The sequence below is a fragment of the Chiloscyllium plagiosum genome, chromosome 17, assembly GCF_004010195.1.
Source record: "Chiloscyllium plagiosum isolate BGI_BamShark_2017 chromosome 17, ASM401019v2, whole genome shotgun sequence".
Lineage (NCBI taxonomy): Eukaryota > Metazoa > Chordata > Chondrichthyes > Orectolobiformes > Hemiscylliidae > Chiloscyllium > Chiloscyllium plagiosum.
In genome coordinates, this window is record NC_057726.1 from 66,003,283 (window position 1) to 66,030,786 (window position 27,504).

Below are 27,504 nucleotides of genomic sequence, written 5' to 3' on the forward strand. Positions count from 1 at the left end.
GTAGGTTGAAATGAGTCTAAAATGATGGTACATCCACAGCTTAAACAGCAGACCTGAGAGCATGTTTCTCCATTCTGGTGGGCACTATGCCTGCAGGATCTGATTCAAGACCCTTGCCAGGGGGAAAAGAACATATTAATCCCCTTCTGAATAAGAAATGTTCAGAAAGAGAGTTACATTCCTAACTTTGAGTCAGTTTGTTCTTCTGTACAGGCTGATAGATATCCTGCGTATCGACAGCATTGTCAGCTTTGAACCCTCACCATCCATTGTGGTTACCAGGTAATGGGAGAGTTCAGACCATAGACAGCCCCAGGGTTAAATGATGATTCCTTTAGTAAGTCCTCCTTTAGGCTGTGATTAATCAGCACGGGTTTCTCATACAAAGCAATGGCAAGAGGTGATCTCCCTGTCACAGAGAAGAAGCCTAGATAGAGCCTGCAAGGAAGGCCAGGAGCTGTGGGTCATTCAAAGGTCCTGGTTACTTTTCTGTAAGAAACTGAATGATTGTTAATGATGGCAGAGGTAAATTCCAACTTTTTAAATTTCAAACTGGTGTGTGAGAGGGTGATGTGCACAAAGTGTGCAGAGGCAGAATGGAGCAGACAAGTCATCCTGTGTAGGCATGCGAGATTCTAGGGCAGACTTAAGTTGGCCAGCAACTAATGGTGCAGAACTTTAGCTGTGCAGAGTGTGGAGAATGGTCTTAGGGTTATGAGATTCCAAGAGGCCATACCTCGCTGATGGGAAGATTATGCCAAATGGGGAAGGGCAGGGAGAAAATTAGGAAAGGGTGCAGCTAAGCTGTGTGGTTGAGATTGATTTTGATTGTTTACAGTATTTAGAAAAGACTGTGCAACTCAATTTGGAAGGGAGTGAGAGTGAGATTATGTTTAGCATTTTCAAAATTAGTGTGTGCAGAAATGTGTATCTCTGAAATCTGCTGAAACAGTGATTGAGTCCTTCATAATTCTAGTCCATTTTCCTCACGGGTAAAACATTAGCAACAGCAGCCACCAACTCTGGGAGATTGACATTAAGCTCCGAGGAAGAAAACGTAAACTGAAGGAAAACGTAAACGGTCATATCCTCAGGCAACAACTAGTACTATTATAGACACAAGCAGCTCAGTGGGAATGTGCAAATTTGCTGAAAGGGTTACGCACACTGATGTAAGCATATCACAGTCACTGGATCAATCATTTAAACAAACAAAATTAGGAAGAACTGTGCAGACAACGCTCTCAGAAACAGACCATCTATGACACCTGGATTTTCTTTCCTACAGTAAATTTAAGAATTGTATTCAAACTTTGATTTTGTTTCATATTAACAGAAGGGTAGGCCAATTGACCCATCAAAACTGCTCCACCATTTATTAAGATCATGGCTGATCTATCCAGCATCTCAGCTCCTCCTACCTGTATTATTCCCATAACCCTTAATTTCCCTACCATCCAACTGTATCTTGAATACATTTAATGAAGGTGCCCCTACTGCTTCCTTGGGCAGAGAATTCCATTGATTCACTACTCTCTGGGAGAAGCAGTTCCTCCTCATCTGTCCTAAATCTACACCCCCTAACCTTGAGGCCATGTCCCTAGTCCCAGTCTCACCCACCAGCAGAAACAATTTGCTTGCCTCTGTCTTATCTAGCTCTTTCATAATTTTATATGTTTCTATACAATCCCTTCTCATTCTTCTAAATTCTAGCAAAGACAGTCCCAAGTGGCTCAATCTCTCCTCATATCTCCGGAATCAACCTGCTGATCCTCCTCTGCACTGCCTCCAAAGCCAGTATATCCTTCCTCAAGTGAGGAGGCCAGAACTGGGTACAATACTCCAGGTGCAGCCTCACCAACACCTTGTACAACTGCAACCGAACCTCCCTGCTCTTAAACTCAATCCCTCTAGCAATGCAAGCCAATATTCCGTTTACCTTCCTGGTTACCTGTTGCACCTGCAAAGCAACTTTTAGCAATTCATGTACGAATACTCTTCAGTCCCTCTGCACAACAGCATGCTGCAATCTTTTACCATTTAAATAATATTCTGACCTATTTTTACTTCTAAAGTGGATAACCTCACATTTACCAAGTCAGAGTACTTAATGTATATGTTTTAAACAAATCCATAGGTCAAATTATCTTAAAATCCTGACTTAAGAGCTCAAATGAATTAAACTAAGCAGCAATTCGATTCAGCTGTCAATACATATGACATTGAGCAATTTTGATGAATATTCAACAAGCGAAGAAAGGCTGACCATATTCAAGTTCAAATTACAACATAATTTGCAGGATAAAAAAGACATGACAAGAAGGATGGTGCTTTGGGGAATAACAGTCCATAGCTAAAAGTATTCAGATAATTCGGGGCAGCATGGTGGCTATCACTGCTGCCTCAAAGCACCAGGGGACCAGGATTTGATTTCACTCTCAGGTGGAGAAAGTGAGGTCTGCAGATGCTGGAGATCAAAGTTGAAACTTTATTGCTGGAACAGCACAGCAGGTCAGGCAGCATCCAGGGAACAGGAGATTCGACGTTTCGGGCACAGGCCCTTGAAGGGCCTGTGCCCGAAACGTCGAATCTCCTGTTCCCTGGATGCTGCCTGACCTACTGTGCTGTTCCAGCAATAAAGTTTCAACTTTCACTCTCAGGTGACTGTCTGCGTGGAGTTTGCACATTCTCCCCGCGTATGCATGGGTTTCCTCCGGGTGCTCCAGTTTCCTCCTACAGTCTAAAGATGTGCAACTCAGGGTGAATTGGCTATGCTAAACTGCCCATAGTGTTAGGCACATTAGTCAGAGAGAAATGGGTCTGGGTGGGTTACTTCTCGGAGGGTCAGTGTGGACTTATTGGGCCGAAACGCCTATTTCCACACTGTAATGAATCTAATCTAATCTAATCATCAGAGGACTGCTGCACATGAACTAAATACTGAACCTCAGGCTGATGACAAAAGCCTCCAGAGTCAAACAGCAGAGGCTAAACATAAAGCAGGAGGTATGTGGAGATGTAGCAGAGCTTCCAGAAGGTTTCTGCACACTAGCATAGATCACGGAGGAGATCCTGAGTGCTCCAATCGCGCATTCTTCAGAATGAGTAGTTTCGTTCATATTAGAGACTGTCAATGGAACTGCAGATTCATAAGCTGATGGATGGGATACCTGGCATTTGACGTGAGCTGCATTCCATTGTCCTGCATCTGAGCGCCAGTGCCACTGTCTAGGTGAGAGAGGGATGAGTTGCTTGGACTCTCAGCCACAGCCTGGTTTCCCTCAGGAATTCCCTCCCTGAGGGCTTTGTCAGTCTACCTACAGCATGTGAACTGCAGCTGTTCAAGAAGGCAGCTCACTACCGCCTTCTCAAGGGGCAATTGGGGATGGCAATAAATGCTGGCCCAGCCAGCAATGCCCCACATCGCACAGGTGAATAAAAAGAAAAAGAAAGCTGAGATGGCAAAAGGGACCTCAGGACGGTGAGTGAGCTGCTGTTTTCACCATGGGGATGGGATAACTCTTAGAACGTTCCTGATATGGACAGCTTGCCCACCCCTCTGCCATTGACACCAACCCCTCTGCGTGCACGGCAACAGATAAGACTGCTGCTGCCACTGTGCAGGAGACCCTCACTGCCTCGTAACCAGGAAAACAGGCGTCAGCCTCTCTCCAGCTCGGCTGATAGCAAAGGACAACACTACACTGTAGTCTGTTGTAAACCAGGTTCTGCTGTTGGCTGGCATGGCTTCTTCTCCTCATCCTCAGATGACATGGCTCAGTCTGCTAGATCACCCTCTGGAGATCCAGGTCATGCAGGAGGCAGGACACTATGATGATTTCATAGAAGCATACAATCCCTACAGCATGGAAATAGGCCATTTGGCCCAACATTTCCACATTGACCCTCCAAAGAGTATCCCACTTAGACCCATTCCCCTACTCTTTCACTTTTACATTTCCCCTGATTAATTCATTTAACCTACACATCCTGAACACTATGGCAATTTAGCATGGCCAATTCATCTAACGTGCAGATCTTTTGACTGCGGGAGGAAACCAGAGCACCCAGAGAAACCCCACGCAGACACGGGGAGAATGTGCAAACTCGATATAGACAGTCGCCCGAGGCTGGAATCGAACCTGGATCGCTAACGCTGTGAAGCAACAGTGCTAACCACTGAGCCACCGTGCTGGCATATTTGCTCAATTCGAGTCAGAGAATAACACAGAGTCACCTTGACGTCCAAAGCATTGAAATCTTACTGGTCTGCTGGATGTTAGCTTTGGTAGATATGTGGCTCTCATTGTAACACAAATCAGTCTCTGTCGACTGATTTCTCACTGATCATGAACTCTCTCTTTAGTGGGCAGTCCAACCCTCCAATAACTCTGGTGGACAGAACCTCCATAGCAGCCAGGAGCATCTAAGGGTCTAAACACACCTTGTGATTCTTTGAAACAGCCACCACACAACTGGACCTTGACAGAAGAAAACCTTTATGACTGATCAATGACCCTAGCTGGGCCAATGGAGCCTTGAGGGCAAGTGTGAAATCTATCACATCATGAACTTTCAGGAATCTAGCAATTCACATCGTGTCTGGCTCTCTCAGATGACTGACATCATTGATAGTGAATGAGGTGAATTCGTTGCTCACTTGAACATGTATCTGTGATGATGAGCTGAAGTGTAAGGGAAGTTGCAAAGGTCACCAGCTGCTGCCTGGAGTGAATCTGATGCATAAAAATGCAAAGCCACAGCCAACTTGTGAGCAAGTCAAAGCGTGGCCATGAAAACAATTTAAATAGGCCCCTCACTGCAAAACCACCATCTCTAGAGAGAGACAGTCTGCAAAGGCACCAGTGTTCTGTGGAGTGGAAAGTAATTCATCCTTTGTCTGTAAACACTGTGCAGAATAATATCTTCTACCATGGACTGACTGTTGCTGTCATCTGTCTTGTTTTGGTGCTGGCGCAGCATCATTTACGCCACAGGATGGACTAGTCCCTAGAAAGCTGGCCACTCCTACATGTATTTTCTTCACACTTAGAGCAGCTTACTCCAGAATATACAATCCTCATGGGAACAGTGAGTTCTTGTTCTTCTGCTTGTGCTTTCACCCTCTGGGATAGCCCTGTCTTCAGGCTCTCTTCCCTCTCAGTCTCTCCTTATTTTTAATGTTAGCCTATAAACACTAATTAAATAAAGTCTACTAACAGCCAAACATTGCAACTTCAGAGGCACAGAAAGGAGTCTTTGGGGATTCAATGCATCAAAACTGTTGTGATCCTACTGAAGAAAGGGATGTGCTGTTTTTAATGCTCACTACATTTTAGAACTTTATAGTTTCCAACAAAAGCAACCTGAAGGCTGAATCTGGTAACTGGGAAAGACCCTATGCTCCAATGACCGAGTTAGAGAATAAATAAAAGGAGAACGTTCTGAAAAAACTCAGCAGGTCTGGCAACATCTGTGGGGAGAAAAACAGAGTTAACATTTCAATTTTAATATGACTTCTTTGGAATTGAAGGGACTAAAACAAATGGTATTTATGGAGGAAAGAGGAGTGAGTGTAACAGATAGTGAGGGTACCAGAGCAAAAGAAAAAGGGATTTCTCATGGCACCTTATTTTCCACAGAAGCACTTTACAGCCTTCAGGATTCATTATTGTGCTCAACAGTTTCAGAGCATGAACACTCACCTTCACTTTGATGACATGCCAACCTGCATCTCTCTCAACTACATATTGCGGTTGCACAGATTGTGGGTTACCTATTTTTTATTACTCACACCTATCTTAAAGACTGTTCTACATTTACCATTTGCACTCCCTGAACTTTCCACAGATGCTGCCAGACCTGTTGCAGCAATTTCTGGTTTTATTTCAGATTTTGACAATCTACAGTACTTTGCTTTTATTCAAGTTCAATGATGTTGATTTGAAATGCTGCTATGCGTGTAGGGATTGGCATGGGTGACAGTGGTTCAGTGAGATATACCTATGTTATATGGATATCAATGTGAAATTTTCCTTTTTACTTGAAGCACTGTCAAATGATGATGATTTTGGCTTGCATGTCACAGTAAAAGTTTTAAAAAGTAAAAAAATTGTCCTTTGGTTTTTTCGATTGGTGTGGTTGGTTTCTTTTCTTTCAATAAGTTTTTGTTTTTTTCAGGGAGTGAAACAGCAGCCTGTTAGACTTTTAAATATACTGGTTAACCTTTCCATAACATTCCAAAGGACACGATAAACATAAAATGACCAAACTGTTCACTTATTTATCTCTGAACACCACATGGCTAGATCTCAGGCCTCTATGCAACGTAACGATGAGAATGCAATGATAAAAACAAAAATAATTATAAATTCACCAGAGTATCCAGCCCTAATTCCACCAGATACTCTGTTACAAATTGAAAGAAGAGATATCTAACACAGAATGTTACTGACCTAGGTTCCACTCCTGCTTTCTGCTGAAGTTAGCTGGATATGGGAGTTTCCCTGCTTTGGCGAAGGAAACCATAACCAGTATTTCCAATTTCTCACTGAGCCCGGCATGCCATGCGAAGACAGCAGCATTGGTACACTCAATGATACAACCGATACGTATTGTTTAAGCTCATGGGCAGAGAACACATCGGATGAATATTTGATCATGTGAGAGGTAGCATCTGTATGCTCCATCATGCTTCAGGCTCTGAACAGGTTTTGTCAATACAATCCTATAAGTACTTGTGTTTCTTTACCTGGGTAGGAGGGGACAGTCAGGATCATATCTGTGCTGCAGACCCACACGCCTGGTGGACAACCTGGTCCCAACTGTAATGGGCAAAATCAGAAAATATTAATCAGCGATGCATACTATCCTTTACTTCTTTTGTTTTCGTACATGATCTAGCAACTGTGATGTCATGTGAACTGTAAGGACCTTTTTCACTCCATCACCTCTGTACTCAATGACCTACACTGGCCCCCTGTCCAATAACACTTTCAATTTTAAATTCTCATCCTTAATTTCAAATCCCTCAATGGCCTCATCCCTCTCTAACTCTGTAATCTCCTCCAGCCCTTTAACCAGATGCTCCAGCCCTCGCAAGAACTCTGCCCTCCTACAATATCAATTGTGACTACACTCTCAATTTTAATTGCACGACGATTGGCATCTAAGCTGCTAGCAACCCAGGCCCTAAACTCTGGAATTCCTTCTCCATATCTCTCCATCTTTCTCTCTCTCTTCTCCATAACTCCTCCTATTTTGATGACGTTTTTGCTCATCTTGACATCATACTCAATGTCAAGTTTGTCTGATTACAACCCTAGAGTGCCTTGGGATATTTTACTGCATCAAATGTCCAATATTATTGCATGTTGTCACATGAGTCAAATCCTTCTAGCAAAGCTCAAAATACACAGGGTGGGGTTAAACTTGCCTACTCTCCCACTGTGTATATATTATCATATGCTCCTCAAGGCATGCTCTGAAACTACCCAAAATCTATGGTGAGGTATCACTGAGCCACACAGACCTAAAAAGCAGAGGTTTCATTCCTCATCTGAGATATAACTGTTGATCTACCTAGGCTGACAGTGGAGATGCTAATACTGAGTGTGCTTGAATGAGGGGAGAGTGGGGAAAGAAAAGGCCAGAATCCTACACTGATTGGGTGTGATAGAGAGGATTAACAGGGAGGTAGTCACACCTACGATACAGGACAAAGGTAATTGGGTGAGTGTCAGGAGAGGGAAAGGGAATAGACAGACAGTGCAAGGTGAAGGCCACAGCAGTGAAAGTGAGGATTGCAGATGCTGGAGGTCACAGTCAAGATTACAGTGTTGCTGGAAAAGCACAGCAGGTCAAGGCAGCATCCAAGGAGCAGGAAAATCGACGTTTCGGGCAAAAGCACTTCATCAGGCACAGCCTTGCTCTGTGGCTCAGAAGGGAAGAGGGGAGAATAGGAAAGCAATAGTGATAAGAGATTCAATTGTGACAGGAACACGCAGGAGATTCTGTAATTGTGAACGAGATTTCGGGATGTTGTGTTGCCTCCTGGGTGCCAGGGTCAGGGATGTCTCGGATCAAGTCTGCAGGATTCTTAAGGGGGAGGGAGAACAGCCAGAAGTCATGGTACACATAGGTACCAATGACATAGGTATGGAAAGGGAGGGGAACCTGAAAAGTGAATATAGGGAGTTAGGTTGGTAGCTAGGAGGCAGGACGAGCAGATTAGTAATCTCAGGATTGCTGCCGGTGAGGCGAAGAATAGAGAGCAAGTGCAGATGAACACATGGCTGCAGGGCTGGTGTACGAGGGAGGGCTTCAGATATATGGATCATTGGGATCCCTTCTGGGGAATGTGGGCCTTGTACAAGAAGGGCGGGTTGCACCTGAACTGGAGTGGCACCAATATCCTGGATGGGAGGTTTGCTAGAGCTCTTCAGGAGGATTTAAACTGGATTGGCAGGAGGGTAGGAAACTGAGCTACGGATCAGATGACAGAGTAGATAGTGAACAGCCAGATACAGTGTGCAAAGAGTCTGTGAGGAGAGATAGGGACTTGATAGGGCCAAGGTACACTCATTGTGATGGGTTGAAGTGTGTCTATTTTAATGCAAGAGGTATCAAGAATAAGGGTGACAAACTTAGAGCATGCATCAGTACTTGGAACTATGATGTTGTGGCCATTGTGGAGACTTGGATATCACAGGGACAGGTACGGTTGTTGGATGTTCCAGGATTTAAATGTTTCAAAAGAATGGGCGGAGAGGAGGTAAAAGAGGTGGAGGAGTGGCATTGCTGATCAGGGATAGTATCACAGCTGCAGAAAAGGAGGTCGTCGAGGGAGGTTTATCTACAGAGTCAATATGGGTGAAAGTCAGAAACAGGAAAGCAGCAGTCACTTTATTGGGTGATTTCTACAGGACCTCCAGTAGCAACAGAGACACAGAGGAGCAGATTGGGAGGCAGATTTTGGAAAGGTGCAGAAGTAACAGCTTAGGGTGAGAGGGGAAAGATACAAAAGAGACCTAAGGGGCAACTTTTTCACACAGAGGGTGGTACATGTATGGAATGAGCTGCCAGAGGAAGTGGTGGAAGCTGGTACAATTGCAACATTTAAGAGGCATTTGGATGGGTATATGAATAGGAGGAGTTTGGAGGGATATGGGCCGGGTGCTGGCAGGTGGGACTAGATTGGGTTGGGATATCTGGTCGGCATGGATAGGTTGGACCGAAGGATCTGTTTCCATGCTGTACATTTCTATGACTCTATAACAGGGTTGTTATCATGGGTGACTTTAACTTCCCTGATATTGATTGGAAGAAAGTGAGGACTGCAGGTCCTGGAGATCAAAGTCGAAGACTGTAGCACTGGTAAACCACTCCAGGCAGCACTCGAGGAGCAGATGAGTCTACACTTCGAGCATGAGCTCTTCATCAGGAATGAGGGGGTGACCCAAGGGCGCTAATAAGGGATTGCGTTTTTATAGGAGGCAGGGTGGGAGGTGGTGTAGTCCAGGTAGCTGTGGTGTTGGTGGGTAGATGGGCGTGTTGAGTCGGTCACAGGAAATGAAGATGAAGAGGTCCAGGAATGGGAGGGAGGTGCCAGAGTGATGGTCCAGTTTGAGGTTGGAGTGGAAGGTGTCAGTGAAGTTGAACTGTTCAACCTTCTCGTGGGAGTATGAGATGGTGCCAATATAGTCATCGGAGGAAAAGGCGGGGACTGGTGCAAAGGATTTACTGCTCCACGTACCCGACAAAGAGGCAGACATATCTGGGGCCCATTCGGGTACCCTTGGCTACCCCTTTAGTCTGGATAACGTGGGAGGATTTGAAGGAGAAATTGTTGAGGGTGAGGGCCCAGTTCAGCCAATCAAATGAGTGTGTCAGTGAGAGGGTACTGGTTGGGTCGGTGGGAGAGCACGAAACGGAGGTCTTGGAGGCTTTTGTCATGGCGGATGGATGTGTACAGGGACTGGATGTCTGTGGTGAAGATGAGTGTTGGGAGCCGGGAAAACAAAAATCATGGAGGAGGAGGAGGGCATTCGTGGTGTCCTGAATGTGTGTGTGGGGATCCTTGACTAAGGGAGACAGGACAGTTTCAAGGTATGCAGAGGTAAGTTCGTTGGGGCAGGAGCAGGCTGAAACAATGGGTTGACCGGGGCAGTCAGGTTTGTGAATTTTGGGTAGGTGCAAGGTTCCCAGACTATGAGGTTGGAGGCTGTTGGTGGGAGATCCGGTAGGAGGTAGAACTGGGCAGTGTGGGTTTATTTGATTGGAACTTACTTAGTTCAAACAGTTTGGATGAAGCAGTTTTATCAGGTGTGTCGCTGGACTTCCTTGGCAGGTAGGATTAAGGAAAACGCTAAGGTGTTCTACACTTATGTGAGGAACAAGAGGATGGCCAGAGTGAGGGTAGGGCCGATCAGGAATAGTGGAGGGAACTTGCACCCGGAGTTGGAGAAGGGAGGGGAGCTCCTTAATGAAAGCTAAAAGGTCTTAAAATTGATAAATCTCCTTGCCCTGATGGGCCACATCCTAGAGTTCTGAGGGAGGTGGCTGAGGAAATAGCGGAGGCGTTGGTTGAGATCTTTCACAAGTCACTGGAGTCAGGGAAAGTCCCGGATGATTGGAAGATCGCACTGGAGTCAGGGAAAGTCCCGGATGATTGGAAGATCGCTGTTGTAACCCCCTTGTTCAAGAAAAAATCAAGACAAAAGATGGAAAATTATAGGCCAATTAGCCTAACCTCGGTTGTTGGTAAAATTCTAGAATCCATCATTAAGGATGAGGTTTCTAAATTCTTGGAAGAGCAGGGTCGGATTAGAACAAGTCAACATGGATTTAGTAAGGGGAGGTAGTGCCTGACAAACCTGTTAGGATTCTTTGAAGAGGTGACAAGTAGTTAAGACCAGAGAAACCCAGTGGATGTGGTCAATCTAGACTTCCAAAAGGCCTTTGATAAGGTGCCACACAGGAGGCTGCTGAGCAAGGTGAGGGCCCATGGTGTTCGAGGTGAGCTACTGATATGGATTGAGGATTGGCTGTCTGACAGGAGGCAGAGAGTTGGGATGAAAGGTTCTTTATCGGAATGGCAGCCGGTGACAAGCGGTGTCCTGCAGGGTTCAGTGTTGGGGCCGCAGCTGTTCACATTATATATTAATGATCTGGATGAAGGGACTGGGGGCATTCTAGCGAAGTTTGCCGATGATACGAAGTTAGGTGGACAGGCAGGTAGTACTGAGGAAGTGGGGAGACTGCAGACGGATCTAGACCGTTTGGGAGAGTGGTCCAGGAAATGGCTAATGGAATTCAATGTGAACAAATGCGAGGTCTTGCACTTTGGGAAAAAAAGAATACAAGCATGGGCTACTTTCTAAACGGTGAGAAAATTCGTAAAGCCAAATTACAAAGGGATCTGGGAGTGCTAGTTGAGAATTCTCTAAAGGTAAACATGCAGGTTGAGTCCGTGATTAAGAAAGCGAATGCAATGTTGTCAATTATCTCAAGAGGGTTGGAATATAAAAGCACCGTTGTGCTACTGAGACTTTATAAAGCTCTGGTTATGCCCCATTTGGAGTACGGTGTCCAGTTTTGGTCCCCACACCTCAGGAAGGACATACTGGCACTGGAGCGTGTCCAGCGGAGATTCACATGGATGATCCCTGGAATGGTAGGTTGAACATATGAGGAACGGCTGAGTATCCTGGGATTGTATTCATTGGAGTTTAGAAGGTTAAGGGGAGATCTAATAGAAACTTACAAGATAATACATGGCTTGGAGAGGGTGGACGCTAGGAAATTGTTTCCGTTAGGCGAGGAGACTAGGACCCGTGGACACAGCCTTAGAATTAGAGGGTGTCAATTCAGAACAGAAATGCGGAGACATTTCTTCAGCCAGAGATCGGTGGGCCTGTGGAATTCATTGCCGCAGAGTGCAGTGGAGGCCGGGATGCTAAATGTCTTCAAGGCAGGGATTGATAAATTCTTGATGTCACAAGGAATTAAGGGCTCTGGGGAGAATGCGGGTAAGTGGAGTTGAAATGCCCATCAGCCATAATTGAATGGCGGAGTGGACTCGATGGGCCGAATGGCCTTACTTCCACCCCTATGTCTTATGGTCTTATGGAATACTTTGCTTCAGTATTCATTACTAAAAGGGATCTTGATATTTCTGAGGACAGAGTGAAACAGACTGATATGTTAGAACAGATTGATGTGAGGAAGGAAATGTGTTGAAAATTTTGAAAAACTGAAGGATAGATAAATCCCCTGGGCCAGATGGGATATGCCCTAGATTTCTACAGGAAACAAGGGAAGAGATTGCTGTGCCTTTGGTGATGATCTTGGTGTCCTCACTGTCCACTGAAGTAGTGCCAGATGAACAGAGCGTGGGAAATGTTATTGCTTTTTTCAAGAAAAGGAACAGGTATAATCCTGGGAATTACAGACCAGTCAGTCTTACATCAGTGATGGGCAAGGTATTGGAGAGGATTCTGAGAGACAGGATTTGTGATTACTTGGAAAACCATTGTTTGATTAGACATGGTCAGCATGGTTTTATGAGGGGCAGGTCAGGCCTCACAAAACATACTGAATTCTTTGGAGATGTGAGAAAACACACTGATGAAGTTAGAGCAGTGGATGTGATGTATATGGAATTTAGCAAGGCATTTGGTAAGGTTCCCCATAGTAGGCTTGTTCAGAAAGTAAGGAGGCGTGGTATACAGGGAGACCTGTGTGTCTGGATACATAATTGGCTGGCCCATAGAAGATACAGTGTGGTGGTAGATGGAAAGTATTCAGCCTGGAGCTTGGTAACCAGTGGTGGTCTGTAGGGATCGGTTCTGATACCTCTGCTCTTTGTGATTTTTATAAATGACTTGGAGGAGGAAGTGGTAGGGTGGGTTAGTAATGAAGGTTGTTGGAGTTGTGGATAGTGTGGAGGGCTGTCGTAGGTTGCAACTGGACATTGACAGGATGTAGAACTGGACTGAGAAGTGGCAGATGGGGTTCAACTTGGAAAAGCGTGAAGTTGTTCATTTTGGAAGGACGAATTTGAATGCAGATTATATGGTTAAAGGCAAGATTCTTGGCAGTGTGGAGGAACAGAGGGATCTTGGGGTCCATGTCCAAAGATTTCTCAAAGTTGCCACCCAGGTTGATACAGTTGTTAAGAAGGTAAATGGTGTGCTGGCTTTCATTAGCAGGGGGATTGAGTTTAAGAGCTGCAAGGTTATGCTGCAGCTCTACAGAGCTCTGGTTAGATCACACTTGGAATACTGTGTTCAGTTCTGGTTGCCTCATTATTAGGAAAGATATGGAAGCTTTTGAGAGGGTGTAGAGGAGATTTACCAGGATGCTGCCTGGACTGGAGGGCATGTCTTATGAAGAAAGGTTGAGGTAGCTAGGGCTTTTCTCACTGGAGCAAAGAAGGTGACTGACAGAAGTATACAAGTTGATAAGAGACATAGATAGAGTGGACAGCCAGAGACTCTTACCCACGGCGGAAATGTCTATCACAAGGGGGCATAATTTTAAGATGATTGGAGGAAGGTTTAGGGGAGATGTCAAAGGGAGGTTCTTTACACAGAGTGCTGGGTACGTGGAATGCATTGCCAGCAGTGCTAGTAGAGTCAGACACATTAGGGACATTTAAGTGACTCTTGGCTAGACACACAGAAGATGTTGTGGTTCTGTTCGCCGAGGTGGGAATTTGTGTTGCAGACGTTTCGTCCCCTGTTTTGGTGACATCCTCAGTGCTTGGGAGCCTCCTGTGAAGCGCTTCTGTGATGTTTCCTCCGGCATTTATAGTGATTCACAGGAGGCTCCCAAGCACTGAGGATGTTACCTAGACAGGGGACGAAACGTCTGCAACACAAATTCCCAGCTCGGCGAACACAACCACAACAACGAGCACCCGAGCTACAAATCTTCTCACAAACTTTGAACATATAGAAGATAGCACAATGAAGGGTATGTAGCTTAGTCTATCTTAGAGTAGGATAAAAGGCCGGCATAACGTCAAGAGTCAAAGGGCCTGTACTGTGCTGTACAGTTCTATATTCTATTATTGATTTGAAATGGGAGGACTGAATTGGTCCTGGATCAGGCTTGGTTTTGATGGTCTCCAAGTGTAACGGTCTGCTCACCGTCTGGGCTTGACCCTTTGGGAGGGGAGAAAACTAAGAATTTGAATTTTGTTGCAGGTTTTGAAGTGGCATTCCTATGGATCTCTCCCAAGGACCAAGCTCAAACAGTGCCCTTTGGAACACAGCAACAAGAGTAGGCCATTCGGCCCCATCAGACTATTACACCACTCAATCGGTTGATCTGTTATTCAACTCAACCCTTCACCTTCACATTCCTGATGAAGGGCTTATGCCCAAAACATCAACTCTCCTACTCCTTGGATGCTGCCTAACCTGCTGTGCTTTTCCAGCACCACACTTTTTGACTGATCTCCAGCATCTGCCGTCCTCACGCTCTCCTCTACCTTCATACTCTTGCTTAACAGAAATCTAGCAATCTTAGTTCTGGCATTACAAACTGATACTAAATCTCAGCAGCATTTTTGTGGAGAATGTTTTCCTGATTTTCACCATGCTTTACAGGAAGGTGTGTTGCATGATATCACTCCTGTCTAACCCAGCTCTCACTTAAAGGTTATGCCTTGGCATACTGGACTGCCCACAAGAGGAAACAGCTAATATGTTCTGTAAATTTTGAGATGATTTTACAGAACCTCAATTACATCATGCCTAACTTTCTATGTTCAAGGGAATGTATTTGCAAACATCCTCGTTGTAATTGAACACTTTTAGCACCTGTATCATTCTACATTGCATTCTCTCCAAAGCCTGTTTATACTTCCTGAAGTGCACAACCATAATTGTGCTCCTCATGGGGTCTAAGTACTCTGTACAGGTGTAAATACCTTCCATTCCTCTTCATTCCAGCTCTCTCAAGATAAAGGCCAACATTGTGGGCGGCACGGTGGCACAGTGGTTAGCACTGTTGCCTCACAGCGCCAGAGACCCGGGTTCAATTCCCGCCTCAGGCGACTGACTGTGTGGAGTTTGCACGTTCTCCCCGTGTCTGCGTGGGTTTCCTCCGGGTGCTCCGGTTTCCTCCCACAGTCCAAAGATGTGCAGGTCAGGTGAATTGGCTATGCTAAATTGCCCATAGAGTTAGGTAAGGGGTAAAGGGGTAAAAGGGGTTAGGGGTATGGGTATGAGTGGGTTGCCCTTCGGCGGGTCGGTGTGGACTTATTGGGCCGAAGGGCCTGTTTCCACACTGTAATGTAATGTAATCTAATCTAATTCCAAAGTTCCTTTTAAAATTATTTTTCACACCAGTCCCCACTAGCATTTTGGGGGCATCTGTACAAGGGACTTCAAATCTCTTTGGTCTTTAACTGTTCCAAACATTTTGCCATTTAGAAGAAACTCGAATCTACATTTTCTAGATCTGAAGTATATGACCTGACTCTCCTCCGCTCCCATTGGAGATGGCTTACGCGTGACTGACCTTATATGTCATGATGTGCAGCAGAACATCGATGTTACAGACGAGGGCTTCTGCTTTGCTGTCGCAGTTTTCCATTGGCAAACAGGTGAACGAACGTCCACAGTCATCAAAGGGAAAGTCTCGGCCCTAAAAGTGACAACAGGGAAGAAAAGAAAGACTTTTTTTTAACATTCCTAATTTATTGTCATCCTCTGTGGGCACAGTTTCCACAGACACAGAAACACTTCTCTCCCTTACTAAGTGGGTCACCTTCATTTACAGCCTTCAAGGAATAGGAGGATATAGCAGATGAATATATGGCTGAGGAGCTGGTGCAGGGGAATAGGGTTCACGTTTTTGGATTATTAGAATCTCTTCTGGGGTAGAAGAGACCTGTATAAGAAGGATGGATTGCATCTGAATTGAAAGGGGACTCATATACTGGCAGGTAAATTTGCTAGAGCTGCTTGGGAGGATTTAAATGAGTACGGTGCGGGGGGGGAGGGGTAGTGTTCAGAGAGATAGTGAGGAAAGAGATCATCGAGACTGGTACAGGGAAAAGGAGCAAGTCAAACAGTCAGGGTATGCAGGAACAAAACAGAGAATGAGGTAAATTAAAATACGTTTATTTAAATGCAAGAGGCCTAAGGGCATGGTCAATAACATGGGACTGGGATATCATAGCAATTGCAGAGATGTGGCTCAGGAATGGACAGGACTGGCAGCTGAATGTTCCAGGGTACAAATGCTATGGGAAGCATACAAAGTGGGGCAAGAGAGGAGGGGGATTGACATTTTTGACAAAGGATAACATTACTGCTGTACCTAGGGTGGATACTCCTGGGGAATATGTCCAAGGATTTTATTTGGGTGGAACTGAAAAATAAGCAAGGGCTGATACCTTATTTAGATTGTACTATAGGCCCCCTCCCCAATAGTCAGCGAGTAATTGAGAAACAAATTTGTCAGGAGATCTCAGTTATCTGTAAGAATAATAGAGGGATAATGGGAGGGGAATTTAACTTCCCGAACATAGACTGGGACTGCCATAGTGTTGAGGGTTTAGATAGAGAGGAATTTGTTCGGTGTTGTCACAATGTTGGTCTTTTTACAAGGTTACTATGTACTTGAGTTTTTTTTCCAAAGAGGTGGTAATTGGCAAGGCTCCAACAAGGCTGGGTTTGAAACGTTTATTGGGCCCATTTTGTTTTCCCCGAAGAGAAAATGCCTCCAGCCTAAGGCTTTCATGTCTTATAAAAACCGGTATAATCAAAGGGGAGTGGCCAGCTAGGTATGTAGCGAGCCTTCATTTAGATTAGAGTTTTTGATTCAGGTCAGCAGCAGTGTGTATGAAGAAAGGCTGCTGGAGCAAGTCCAGCTGGTACTCCCTCTCTCTCTAACTTCAAGTCTGTAAGCCCTGGTTTGTTTCATTTTTGTTCTTTGTGCTAAGGGACGGGTTTATTGGGACTGTTGCAAGTATTTTCTGAACAGCATCATTAAATCTGTCAGGCTTTTGGCTAGGATAAGTTATCTGGTATTCTGTTTTTTGTTCTTTGTGTTTCATTCTGTAATTTTGTCAATAAATTCTGTTTGTTTAAAACTTTGCAGTCAGACCAGCTAATTTGCTCCGGGAATATTCACTATACACTTATCAAAAACAAATAGCTGTTTTCCCTGGAGCGTTGGAGGCTGCAGATTGACCTTATAGAGGTTTATAAAATCATGAGGGGTAAGGATGGAATAGATAGTCAAGGTCTTTTCCATGGGTTGGAGTAATCCAGAACTAGAGGGCATAGGTTTAGGGTGAGAGGGGAATGATTTAAAAGGAACCTAAGGGGCAACGTTTTCACGCAAAGGGCAGTACGTGTGTATGAATTGAACTGCCAGAGGAAGTGGTGGAGGCTTACAATTAAAAGACGTCTGGATGGGTATATGAATATGAATAGGAAGGGTTTAGTGGGATATGGGCCAAGTGCTGGCAAACAGGACTAGATTAATTTAGGATATGGACAAGTTGGGTTGAAGGATCTGTTTCCATGCTGTACAACTCTATGACTCTGTAACCAGTGTATTGGAAGTTGAGAAGGGCAGAACTAGGGAGGGATAGGTGGGTCAGCTCAGCTAGCTCAGTGCAGATTGGATCAAAGACTTTCTATGCTGAATGATGAGAGCTGTAGGTCAATAGTAGCATTTCCATATCTGAATCAGAAGGTCACATGCTCAAATTCCACATAAAGACATCTAGACTGACACCTCAGTGCCATTGTGAGGGAGTACTGCACTGGTGATGGTGCCACCTTTCAGATGCAACATTAGACTGAAGCCTTGTCTGCCTGTTCAGAGAGAAGTTGGAAAAGAAATTCCAATGGCACTATTCAAGAAATGGGGACATCTCTCAATGTCCTGGCAATATTTACCTCCCTACCAAAATCACCGAGACAGTTTCACAGTTAGTTATTTGCATTATTGCAGTTTGTGGAAGCTTGCAATACGCAAAGTGACTGTCCATTTCTTACATATTTACAAAAGTGACCACATCCAAGTAGCACTTATTCGGCTGTAAAGCACTTCGGGATATCCTGAGATTGTAAAAGGCCCTGATATAAAAGCATGATCTTTATGATGGTCCAACACTTTGTATAGTGGTGCCTTTATCCATTTAGCCACTGGCAGAGATCTTTAACAAATTTAATGAGCTTACAGAGCCAAACAATTCAACAGTAATGAAATAGAGAACTGCTGATTCTGATGGCTGTGTGGAACATTGAGCACTCATCGCCCTGAGTGATTGGGTTCCTTCTGATTATCTGAGCCAATAGTGGACTCGAGAAGTCGATGCAGCTGTTTGGAGTTTGCTGACTCTCACAAGACATTCATTTTACAGTCATTTCACTGCCAACCAGAAAAATCCATCACTCAGCTTTAATGAGACATGTACTCGACATTTACTGCATAGTGGCCAGTGTAAAATATAGGCCTCTCAAATGGGTTCATAGAAATGTTTAAAAAGTCTATCCAAAAGGAGCAAGACAACTGTCAACTGAATCAGAAGCTTATTACTATGCTTCCCCCAATATCACAGCAGGTAGGTGTACTGGGGCACTGAGGTATACAGGCAGATATCAGTAATCACCTATGGCAGAAGGATGCTTTAATTTGCCTAAGCACCCCAGGGTAGTGAGTGGAAAAGACATCAAGCTAGACTCCCCGTGCTAATTATTCAATACCACAAATAGTATGTTAATTATACAGTTTTCCTCAGCTGATTAGCCTGCAAACCCTAGATGTAGCTGGACATAACCAAGATTAACTCTCCAGTCCACTATTTAGGAAGTGCTGCGCTGTCTGAAGGAGCATTTTCAGTTGAGGAATGTTTTACTAAGGCCTCATACCTTCACAGGCAACCATCAAACATCCCTTTCCACTGTTCATGAAGTTGTTACCATGGTAATCGGAGGCAATTGAGAACTTTGAACCCATCCTAGCTCTCCATAGAGCAATCAGATCTATTCCATTCCCTCATACTATCCCTCTAACACTACAGCTTTATTTCCTAAAAGTATGCATTCACTTTCCTTGCAAATTACTTTGCACAAGACATCAATGTAAAGGAAACGCAATATACTGTATGAGAAGAGAGTGTTGACTGGCTGGTAAGTGTAATATGGTTGGTACAGGAGACGCCACAAAGAATGGACCAGTTAGATGATGGCTAACAGTTAACTGCCAAGTCTATTTAAATTTTAAACCATGCAGGTTATCAGTGACTGGTCCCAGCATTACTCTGAGTAATGAACAAGAGAAAGAATGTCACCTATTTTGTTGAGTTAAAACAGGTGCAGTGTATGTACATGTTTATTCTGCCTGCAACATTCAGGGCTTGGTGTAGTAGTATATGTAGCTAACAGTATGTATAAGAGTCAATCACATAATGAACTTAAATTGGGTGTCAGTGTATGTATTTGCACACTTCGCTGTATTTAGCAAATGCTATCCAATTGCAGAATCACGTGATATCAGAAATGATGTTTTTTGCAAATAAGGGTTGGTTGGATATGGTCAGCACCTTTTCAGTTGTGAACAACTGCAGGGATGACTGTTATTTGGCAGAATCTGATAGTCTTTAATATGTATCGCCTAAATACCTGGCAACCCCTCCCAACACTGAAATTCATACACCACATTATTAATCTGTGATAGGCACAATCTTGTTAACAGTGAACACCACACATTGCTATTACATCACAGCAGCCTTAAACAGCTAGCTTCACTTGGTTTAGTTTATTCTTCCTGGGATGGGGGTGTTGCTGGCTAGCCTAGCATTTACTGTCCATGTCTAATTATCCAAAGAATCAATCACGTTGCTGTGTGCCTGGAGTCTAATATAGGTCAGACCAAGTAAGGATGGCAGGTCATTGTCCTTGATGGATTTTAATGAACCAGAACTATTTGTCCTACATTGGGATAGCACGGTAGCTCAGCGGTTAGCACTGCTGCCTCACAGCACCAAGAACCCGGGTTCGATTTCGGCCTCGGGCGACTGCCTGTGTGGAGTTTGCACATTCTCCCTGTGTCTCCATTGGTTTTCTCCGGGTGCTCCTCTTTCCTCCCATAGTCCAAAGATGTGCAGGTTAGGTGAATTGGCCATGTTAAACTGCCCATAGTATTCAGGGATGTGTAGGTTAGATGCATTTGTCAGGGGAAATGTAAAAGTGATAGGGTAGGGGAATGGATCTGGGTGGTTACTCTTCAGAGGGTCGGTGTGGACTTGTTGGGACAAATGGCCTGTTTCCACACTGAAGGGATTCTATGGTTCTATGAAAATTAAATGGTTTGATACTAGCAGGAATTCAAACCTCGCTGGAAGGGTGGCTCACTGTTACATCAAACTGCACTCACTCTGAGACAGCACATTCTTTCAGCACAATAGCTTAAATCCATCTATGATTTAAGACGATGGAACGCTTTGGGATAAAGCATCATTTTTTTTTGTTGAAATTTATTTAATCGTTGAGTGCAATTATTACACTACCACCTTTAACATTATCACGTTGATGTTGATTTCTTTCAAAAAGAAAAAAACCAAGGGAAAAACAATGTTAACCCTTTACTCAGCACTATTAACAGGAGCAATACAACAGCTGATAGGAATGCATGGTTAAAAGCATCATTTTATTCAAGTCTGATCAATGAAAAGCCAATTACAAAGTTAATTGAAACAAAGAACCAGGAGGAAGATAATGATCATGCTTTTATTTTGAAACGGTGACTTAGTTATTTTTATGATACTGCCTGAAAAGATTGTGGGAGCAGTTTCAGCTGTAACCTTCAAACAGAATTGGATAAATGCTTTCTTTATACTTCATTATAGTTTAACACAACTAAGTAACTTGCTTGGCCATTCCAGAGGACATTTAGAGGTCAACCACTTTGCTATGTGTCTAGAATTATATGTAGCTCAGAGCAGGTAGGATGGGACATGCCTTTTCCCTCAAGGGCATAAATGAACCAGATAGGCTTCACAACAACTGACAACTGTCACCATTAGAACATCTTCAATACACAGATTTATTAATTGAATTCAAAATTCATTATCTCTGCCACAATGAGATTTGATCTCACATCCCCAGAGCAACAGTGTGGGTCTCTGGATTACCTAAGTAGTTACTGATAAATGTAACTTGAAAAGGAAAGATTTGCAAGACTAAGCAGAAAGAGTTATTCAACCGAAAATCTGATACAGGCACAACAGACCAAATAGTTTCCTTCTTGCTGTCAGAATCTGTAATGTTAAGTAGCAGCAACCGTATCCTGAGCACTGCGTGGTAATGTCTGAACAAACAGCCTGAGCTTTTACAATGGATGAATGGAAATTACGATCTGTTTGGATATGAATTTCCTGCAAAGTAGTTCCTCAAAGAGAGTACAAAGTTAGATGTTTCATGTCCTCTTCATAATTATGTAACTTCCTTGAGTATAGGCAATGCACTGGGGCTCATTTTGCTCATAGTCTAACACTTATAAAGTCTCAAATAAGGCTTGCAACATAATAAAACATGATAAATTTAAGTAGCTTCAATTAATGCATATACTTGATGGCCTCAGCCTTTCCCAAAGACATATGCTTGAAAAATTTGTTCGGAGTCAGTTGAAGGCAGAACCTACAGTCCGAGAATGTGTAATGGACCGGCATAATTCAGTCAGCCAAGTAATACTAAGAGCTCAATATTTATAAACCATGCAATCATTTATTGTACTTACACTTAGAGCGACTTTTAATGAGACTTGCACAGCCACTTTCTGTTAGTCAGTAACAACACAGTACTTTCTACAATCTATCTAGACCCATGTGAGGACATGCAAGTATCTTCTTAGCCAAGTATATTGAATGATTATTAATGAGTAACTCAGGATGTATCACTGAAAAGAAGATACAATTGCATTCATACAGCAGTTTTAATAAACATGGAATATCTCAAAGCACTTTACAACCAACAAAGTATGTCAAGCGAGATGACTACTGTAATCTCAGGAGACATGGCAGCCTATTATGCTTTCCCACAAACATCAGTGTAATAATCACCCGACAAGTTGCTTAGTGATGGTGATTCAGGGGTAAACATTGGTCAGGGCACTGGAGATAACTCTCTTAACCTTCTTCAAAATAGTACCACAGAATCTTTTCAATCCATCTGTCACAACTCACGAGGTCGTGCATTGAAATCAAGCTCTAATATCCCTGAAGTCATCAGAAATGTAAAAATTTGATTAAACCACAGAATTGCACAATTTATCAAACTGTATAATTCAACTGGAAAGCATATGCACAACAGGTTTTTCCCTTAAAAATAATTATTTACTGTAATAAACAATTTTTCACTTTCAGCGAGAAAGAAACAAAAGGAACATAATTGTTGCTGGAATTATTCATGCGTTTTTGCCAGATTTACTAATTAAAAGATAATTTGAATAATTCATACTCATAAACTCCACAAACAATCCTAAGAGGGGAAGATCAAATTTATCACAGGAGATAGTAGAATCCATTCAGTTCTTAAGGGACAAAATCACCAAAGACACACATGGAAAACCACTGTTTTTTTGTCATTTACACAAATGATTTAGATGAGAATATAGAAGGCATGGTTAGTAAGTTTGCAGATGACACGAAGATTGGTGGTACAGTGGAAAGTGAATAAGGTTATCTACGGTTCCAAAGAGATCTTGATCAGTTGGATCAATGGGCTGAAGAGTGGCAGATGGAGTTTAATTTGGATAAATGCGAGGTATTGCATTTTGGTAAAACAAATAAGAGCAGGACTTAAATAATTAAAAGTAGGGCTAAGGGTAGTGTTGTAGAACAGAAAGATCTAAGAGTTCAGGTATATAATTCTTTGAAGTTTGCATCATCTATGATAGGGTGGTTAACAAGGCATTTAGCACGCTTGCTTCCATTGCTCAGACCTTTGAGTATAGGAGTTGGGTCATTATGTTGAGGTTATATTGGATATTGGTGAGGTGTTTTCTGGAGTACTGTGTCCAGTTCTGGTTACCCTGTTATAGGAAGGATATTATTAAGCTGGAGAGAGTTCAGACAGATTTACCAGGATGTTGCCAGGAATGGAGGCTTTGGGTCATGGGCAGAGGGTGGATAGGCTGGGACTTCTTTCACTGGAGCATAGGAGGTTGAGGGGTGACCATATAGAGGTTTGTTTAATCATAAGGGGCATGGGTAAGGTGAATGGCAGGTCTCATTTCCCAACAGTGGGAGATTTCAAGACGAGGTGGCATATTTTTAAAACAAGAGGACAAAGGCTTAATAAAAGACATGAGGGCATTTTTTTTTTTTACACAGAGAGTGGTTAGTGTGTGGAATGAACTTCCAGAGGAAATGGTGGATACAGGTAGTCTTATAATATTTAATAGATATTTAGATAAATACATGAATTAGAAATGTCTGGAGGGATATAAGCCAAGCACAGGCAAGTGGTACAAGTTTAGTTTAGGATTATGGTCAGCATGGACCGGTTGAACTGAAGGGCCTGTTTCTGACCTGTATGACTCTGTGACTCTATAACAGAACGTAGGAAGGACACTAAATGCTGTGGAACAAGGAATTTTCACAGAAACAGTTATTGCTCTACAACTAAAAGGAATGTAACATAATAGCTCACTTTCAGATAATGTGCTGAAGTAGGAAACGTTGGCAGAAAAGTAACAAACCAAATAGTGACCCAAACAATGAGGTTAATGAGGTAAAACAGTCTACAATAGAAAATAGGTTTAAACTGTGTCTAGGGAATATAGGTGATCCAAACAAAGCCTTTGGCAAGATGATATTTATATCAATAGTAACCTCACTAATTTGAAATTTGATTCAGGGGTGAGTATCGTTACATTGTCGGACACTGTGTTTTCAGCTATGGTTCAAGTCTACAGCTGATAACAGTGCAACTACATGGTCCAGGAGATATATCATTTCAGATTAGAAGGCATGCTACAAGTACTTCTCCAACACCTGTGTCAGATAGTATAAAACTTCTATGTACATTACAACCAAGAATTCTTACTCTTAAGTACTAATCATTGAATAATAGAATCCCTACAGTGTCGAAAAAGGCCATTTGGCCCAACAAGTCCACATCAACCTTGTCAAGAGTAACCCACCCAGAACAATTCCCCTATCTTGTTACTCTACATTTACCCCTAACCTAATGCATCTAACCTACACATCGTTGAACACTATCGGCAGTTTAGCATAGCCATTTCACCTGCCCTGCGTATCTTTGCATTGTGGGAGGAAACCAGATCACCCAGATGAAACCCACGCAGACACAGGGAGAATATGCAAATTCCACACAGACAGATGCCCGAGACTAGTTTTGAACTCATGTCCCTGGCCCTGTGAGGCAGCAGTGCTAACCACTGACTCACCAAGCCGCCATGTGAAGACGTATGTTAATCTCAATCATCTTCAGGTAATGGAAGGTGTCAAACTAGTTTGAGTCAACAAATAACTGGTCTGGAAACAGCCAGTTATAGAACAATAGGTCAAGAAAATTTAGTTAACGGACAGCCGGTTGTGGAACAAATGGTCAAAGGTCAACTGGCAAACAATTTCATAGGACTCCCTAGACTCAGGGAAGAACATAAGCAGACAATAGACATAACTGAGATTAGCTCCAGTGTATAAGAAATGTAATTTATATTGTCAACAAGGTGGAAACCTGTCTATATTATGGATTGGCAGAAATGCTTTTCATTGCTATCAATACTGAAAAGAGTTCAGGCTACTTTGCAAGCAAACACTAACAACCAGATAGTCAATGAGCAGTTTATCTGACTTGAACTCGCTGATGCATCCTCAGCTGAATTCATTCAAAGTGTAACAAAGCTTGGTGAACAAATAGTTATGATGGATTGAAATACTGAAGTGCTTGGAAGATACATGCTCAAACAGAGAAATTAATTTCCCTATCCTCCCTGAAAAATACGCTCAGCAACAGCAATGTTGATCATGCCAAGTAAGAAGCAATCCACGAATAGCAGAACTGAGAAAATGAATGTGGTAGTTTCTGCAATCACTGAGGCCCAATATTAAAAGTGACCAAGCAAATCACCAGGTTAACATAGGAAGTCTATACGCTTCAGCGTGGGTTTACTGGCAGATTATAAATAAATACTCAGCTGACAACCACTGAAGATGTGGTACATACAATCCGTTTGAAGCCTCTAACAAGATGGGGTGACCAATGTCCAGATAGCTAAGATATGGTTAAGAAGAAATTACCTGGTTCAAAGATTCAGGAAACTAACAAGAAATAGCCCATTTCACAAAGTCAAACGTCTTCTGTGAAGGAAATACATGGAATTAGAAGTCTTCCAAATGCTGCAGTGCAATTGCCAGATTCATCTAGAAAGACATCCTCCCAGAGATTAAAGGCCCTCCAGCTTAAAGGAATTTTCAGCTCACACACTGTCAGGAACACCATCAAAGTCAACAATCTTCAAACCATTGATTAACTAAACTTCCAAGTCTAAAGAAAATATGTTCTGGGAAAATAGTGAAACCTCCAGATCACCTGAATTTGAGATTTCATATACTTTTGGTGGGGGGGGGGGGTGAGGAGGGCAGCAGGTTGTAGAAAGAGCTGTTATACACAGAATATATTATATTATTGGTAGAAAGGAAAATGGCTTGAGGGAAAATGTTGGAAATGGGTGTAAAGGTTTAGTGGAGTGCTTTAAGCTACACCCAGCAAGACGATGCCACATGGACATGGGAAAAGGTGAGGTTCTTCAAGGAGTGAGACCTGCCATGGACCAATGTCTGTATCTCAGTGTAATTTATGACACATGCTGACATACAACAAACTTCAGCTTGTTTAAAATAAGGGCCTCTTCTGATCAGACTAGCAATTGGTTTCCTTGACTCACACTAGACCTGGCTGGTCCTGGAGGTCCCTGTCTTAAAAGGGCATGGTGGCAGCAACACAAGCCCTTGGTAAGAATAGTACTAACACTGCAGACACCATGATGGTCAGCAGATAAAATTGCTCATATAACAGCGAACTGAAGTGAGAGAGAGAATGGGGAAGAAAAATTTTCTTTAACTTTTATAAAAAAAAAACTTTTGCTCACCTGGTGAGGGATCATTGAATCACAGAATCCCTACAGTGTGGAAAGAGGCCATTCGGCCCACCAAGTCTGCACCTCCCCTCTGAAGAGCATCCCATCCAGTCCCAGCCCCCTACTCTATTACCACAACCCTGCACTTACCATGGCCAAGCAACTTAGCCTACACATCCTTGGACACTATGGACAATTTAGCATGGTTAATTCACCTAACCTGCGCATCCTTGGACCGTGGGAGGAAACAGGAGCACCTGGATGAAACCCACATAGACACGGGGAGAATGTGCAAACTCCACACGCACAGTCGCTCGAGGCTGTAATCGAACCTGGTTCCCTGGCGCTGACAGGCAGCAGTACTAATCACTGAGCCACTGTGCTACCCAAAATTGCATACTGGAAAACTTAAACTTTCTACTTTGAGCACATGGATCAGCATTGAGCACTCCCAGCTCAAGTTCATCTCAGGCATCCAGTGTTTTATCATCCAAAAGCTAAGTTTCCTTGCAGCTTTGTTTAATCAGATTGTTAATTGGTGCATAATAATAAGCTGTTGTGTGTTGAGAACTTAGAGGAGTGAATTGAGACCACCCAGGCTCAAGCCTATTATGTTTTGACCTTTGCAGTTAATAAAATTAAAACTTCTAACTCTTTCTAGGCCCGAGGAGCGAAAAGCCTAAATTTCTAAAGGCATATTAATTTATAATTTGGATGCGTGTGCGTGGTGCGCAGGTGTGTACGTGTGCGAATGGGGGAATCCATATTTGTGGGTGTGTTTAGGGGTGTGGATGTGAAGGAATTGGGGGTGTGTATGTATGTGAGGGTGGTTGTGTATTTGTGAGTGTGTGTGTGCAGACGTGTGTGGTGGTGCGTGAGAGTCAGTGTATGTGTGTGTGTGTGGGGATGTGCATATGTTCATATACGTACATTTGGCTGTGGGTTGTGCGTGCGTGCACATGCGTGGCGGTGGATGCGGGCGTGTGTCCATGGAGCACACCTTTGGGAAACAATGAAAAAGAAAACTCAATAAAAACGGAATACATTTCATTCTGTGCAACAATTGTATCAGACCATAGCTGGTTTAAAGCTCCCATAGTGCCAGCCAGCTAATCCTTTAATTGACAGGGTACTTTTTGAAGTACCATTGTGGCCAGAATTTCACTAGGATTGCTAATTCCCAGGATTTCCAGAGATTTTAGGAATTAAACATTAATTTCCAGGGCTGTTTGGGAGCAATCTGGGAGAAAAATCTGACAGGCATTAAAGAAGTTCTGTTTTTTCATTTTCTTTGATCACCTGCATTTACTTGCTATATAACTTTTGGAGATGCTGATAAAAGCCATTTGACTGAGTGGGGTATTA

At 43.2% G+C, this 27,504-nt stretch overlaps 1 protein-coding gene across 1 annotated transcript in view; it reads right to left on the bottom strand.

The window, feature by feature from the left end:
• Positions 1 to 27,504, bottom strand: part of LOC122558639 (L-fucose kinase) — a 213,009-nt gene that overhangs the window by 69,762 nt on the left and 115,743 nt on the right. The window contains exons 4-5 of the mRNA XM_043707437.1: positions 15,532 to 15,657; positions 6,752 to 6,824 (exon numbers count right to left, since the gene is read on the bottom strand). Of these exons, the coding sequence (XP_043563372.1) occupies positions 6,752 to 6,824; positions 15,532 to 15,657 (199 nt within the window). The remainder of the gene's footprint in view (positions 1 to 6,751; positions 6,825 to 15,531; positions 15,658 to 27,504) is intronic.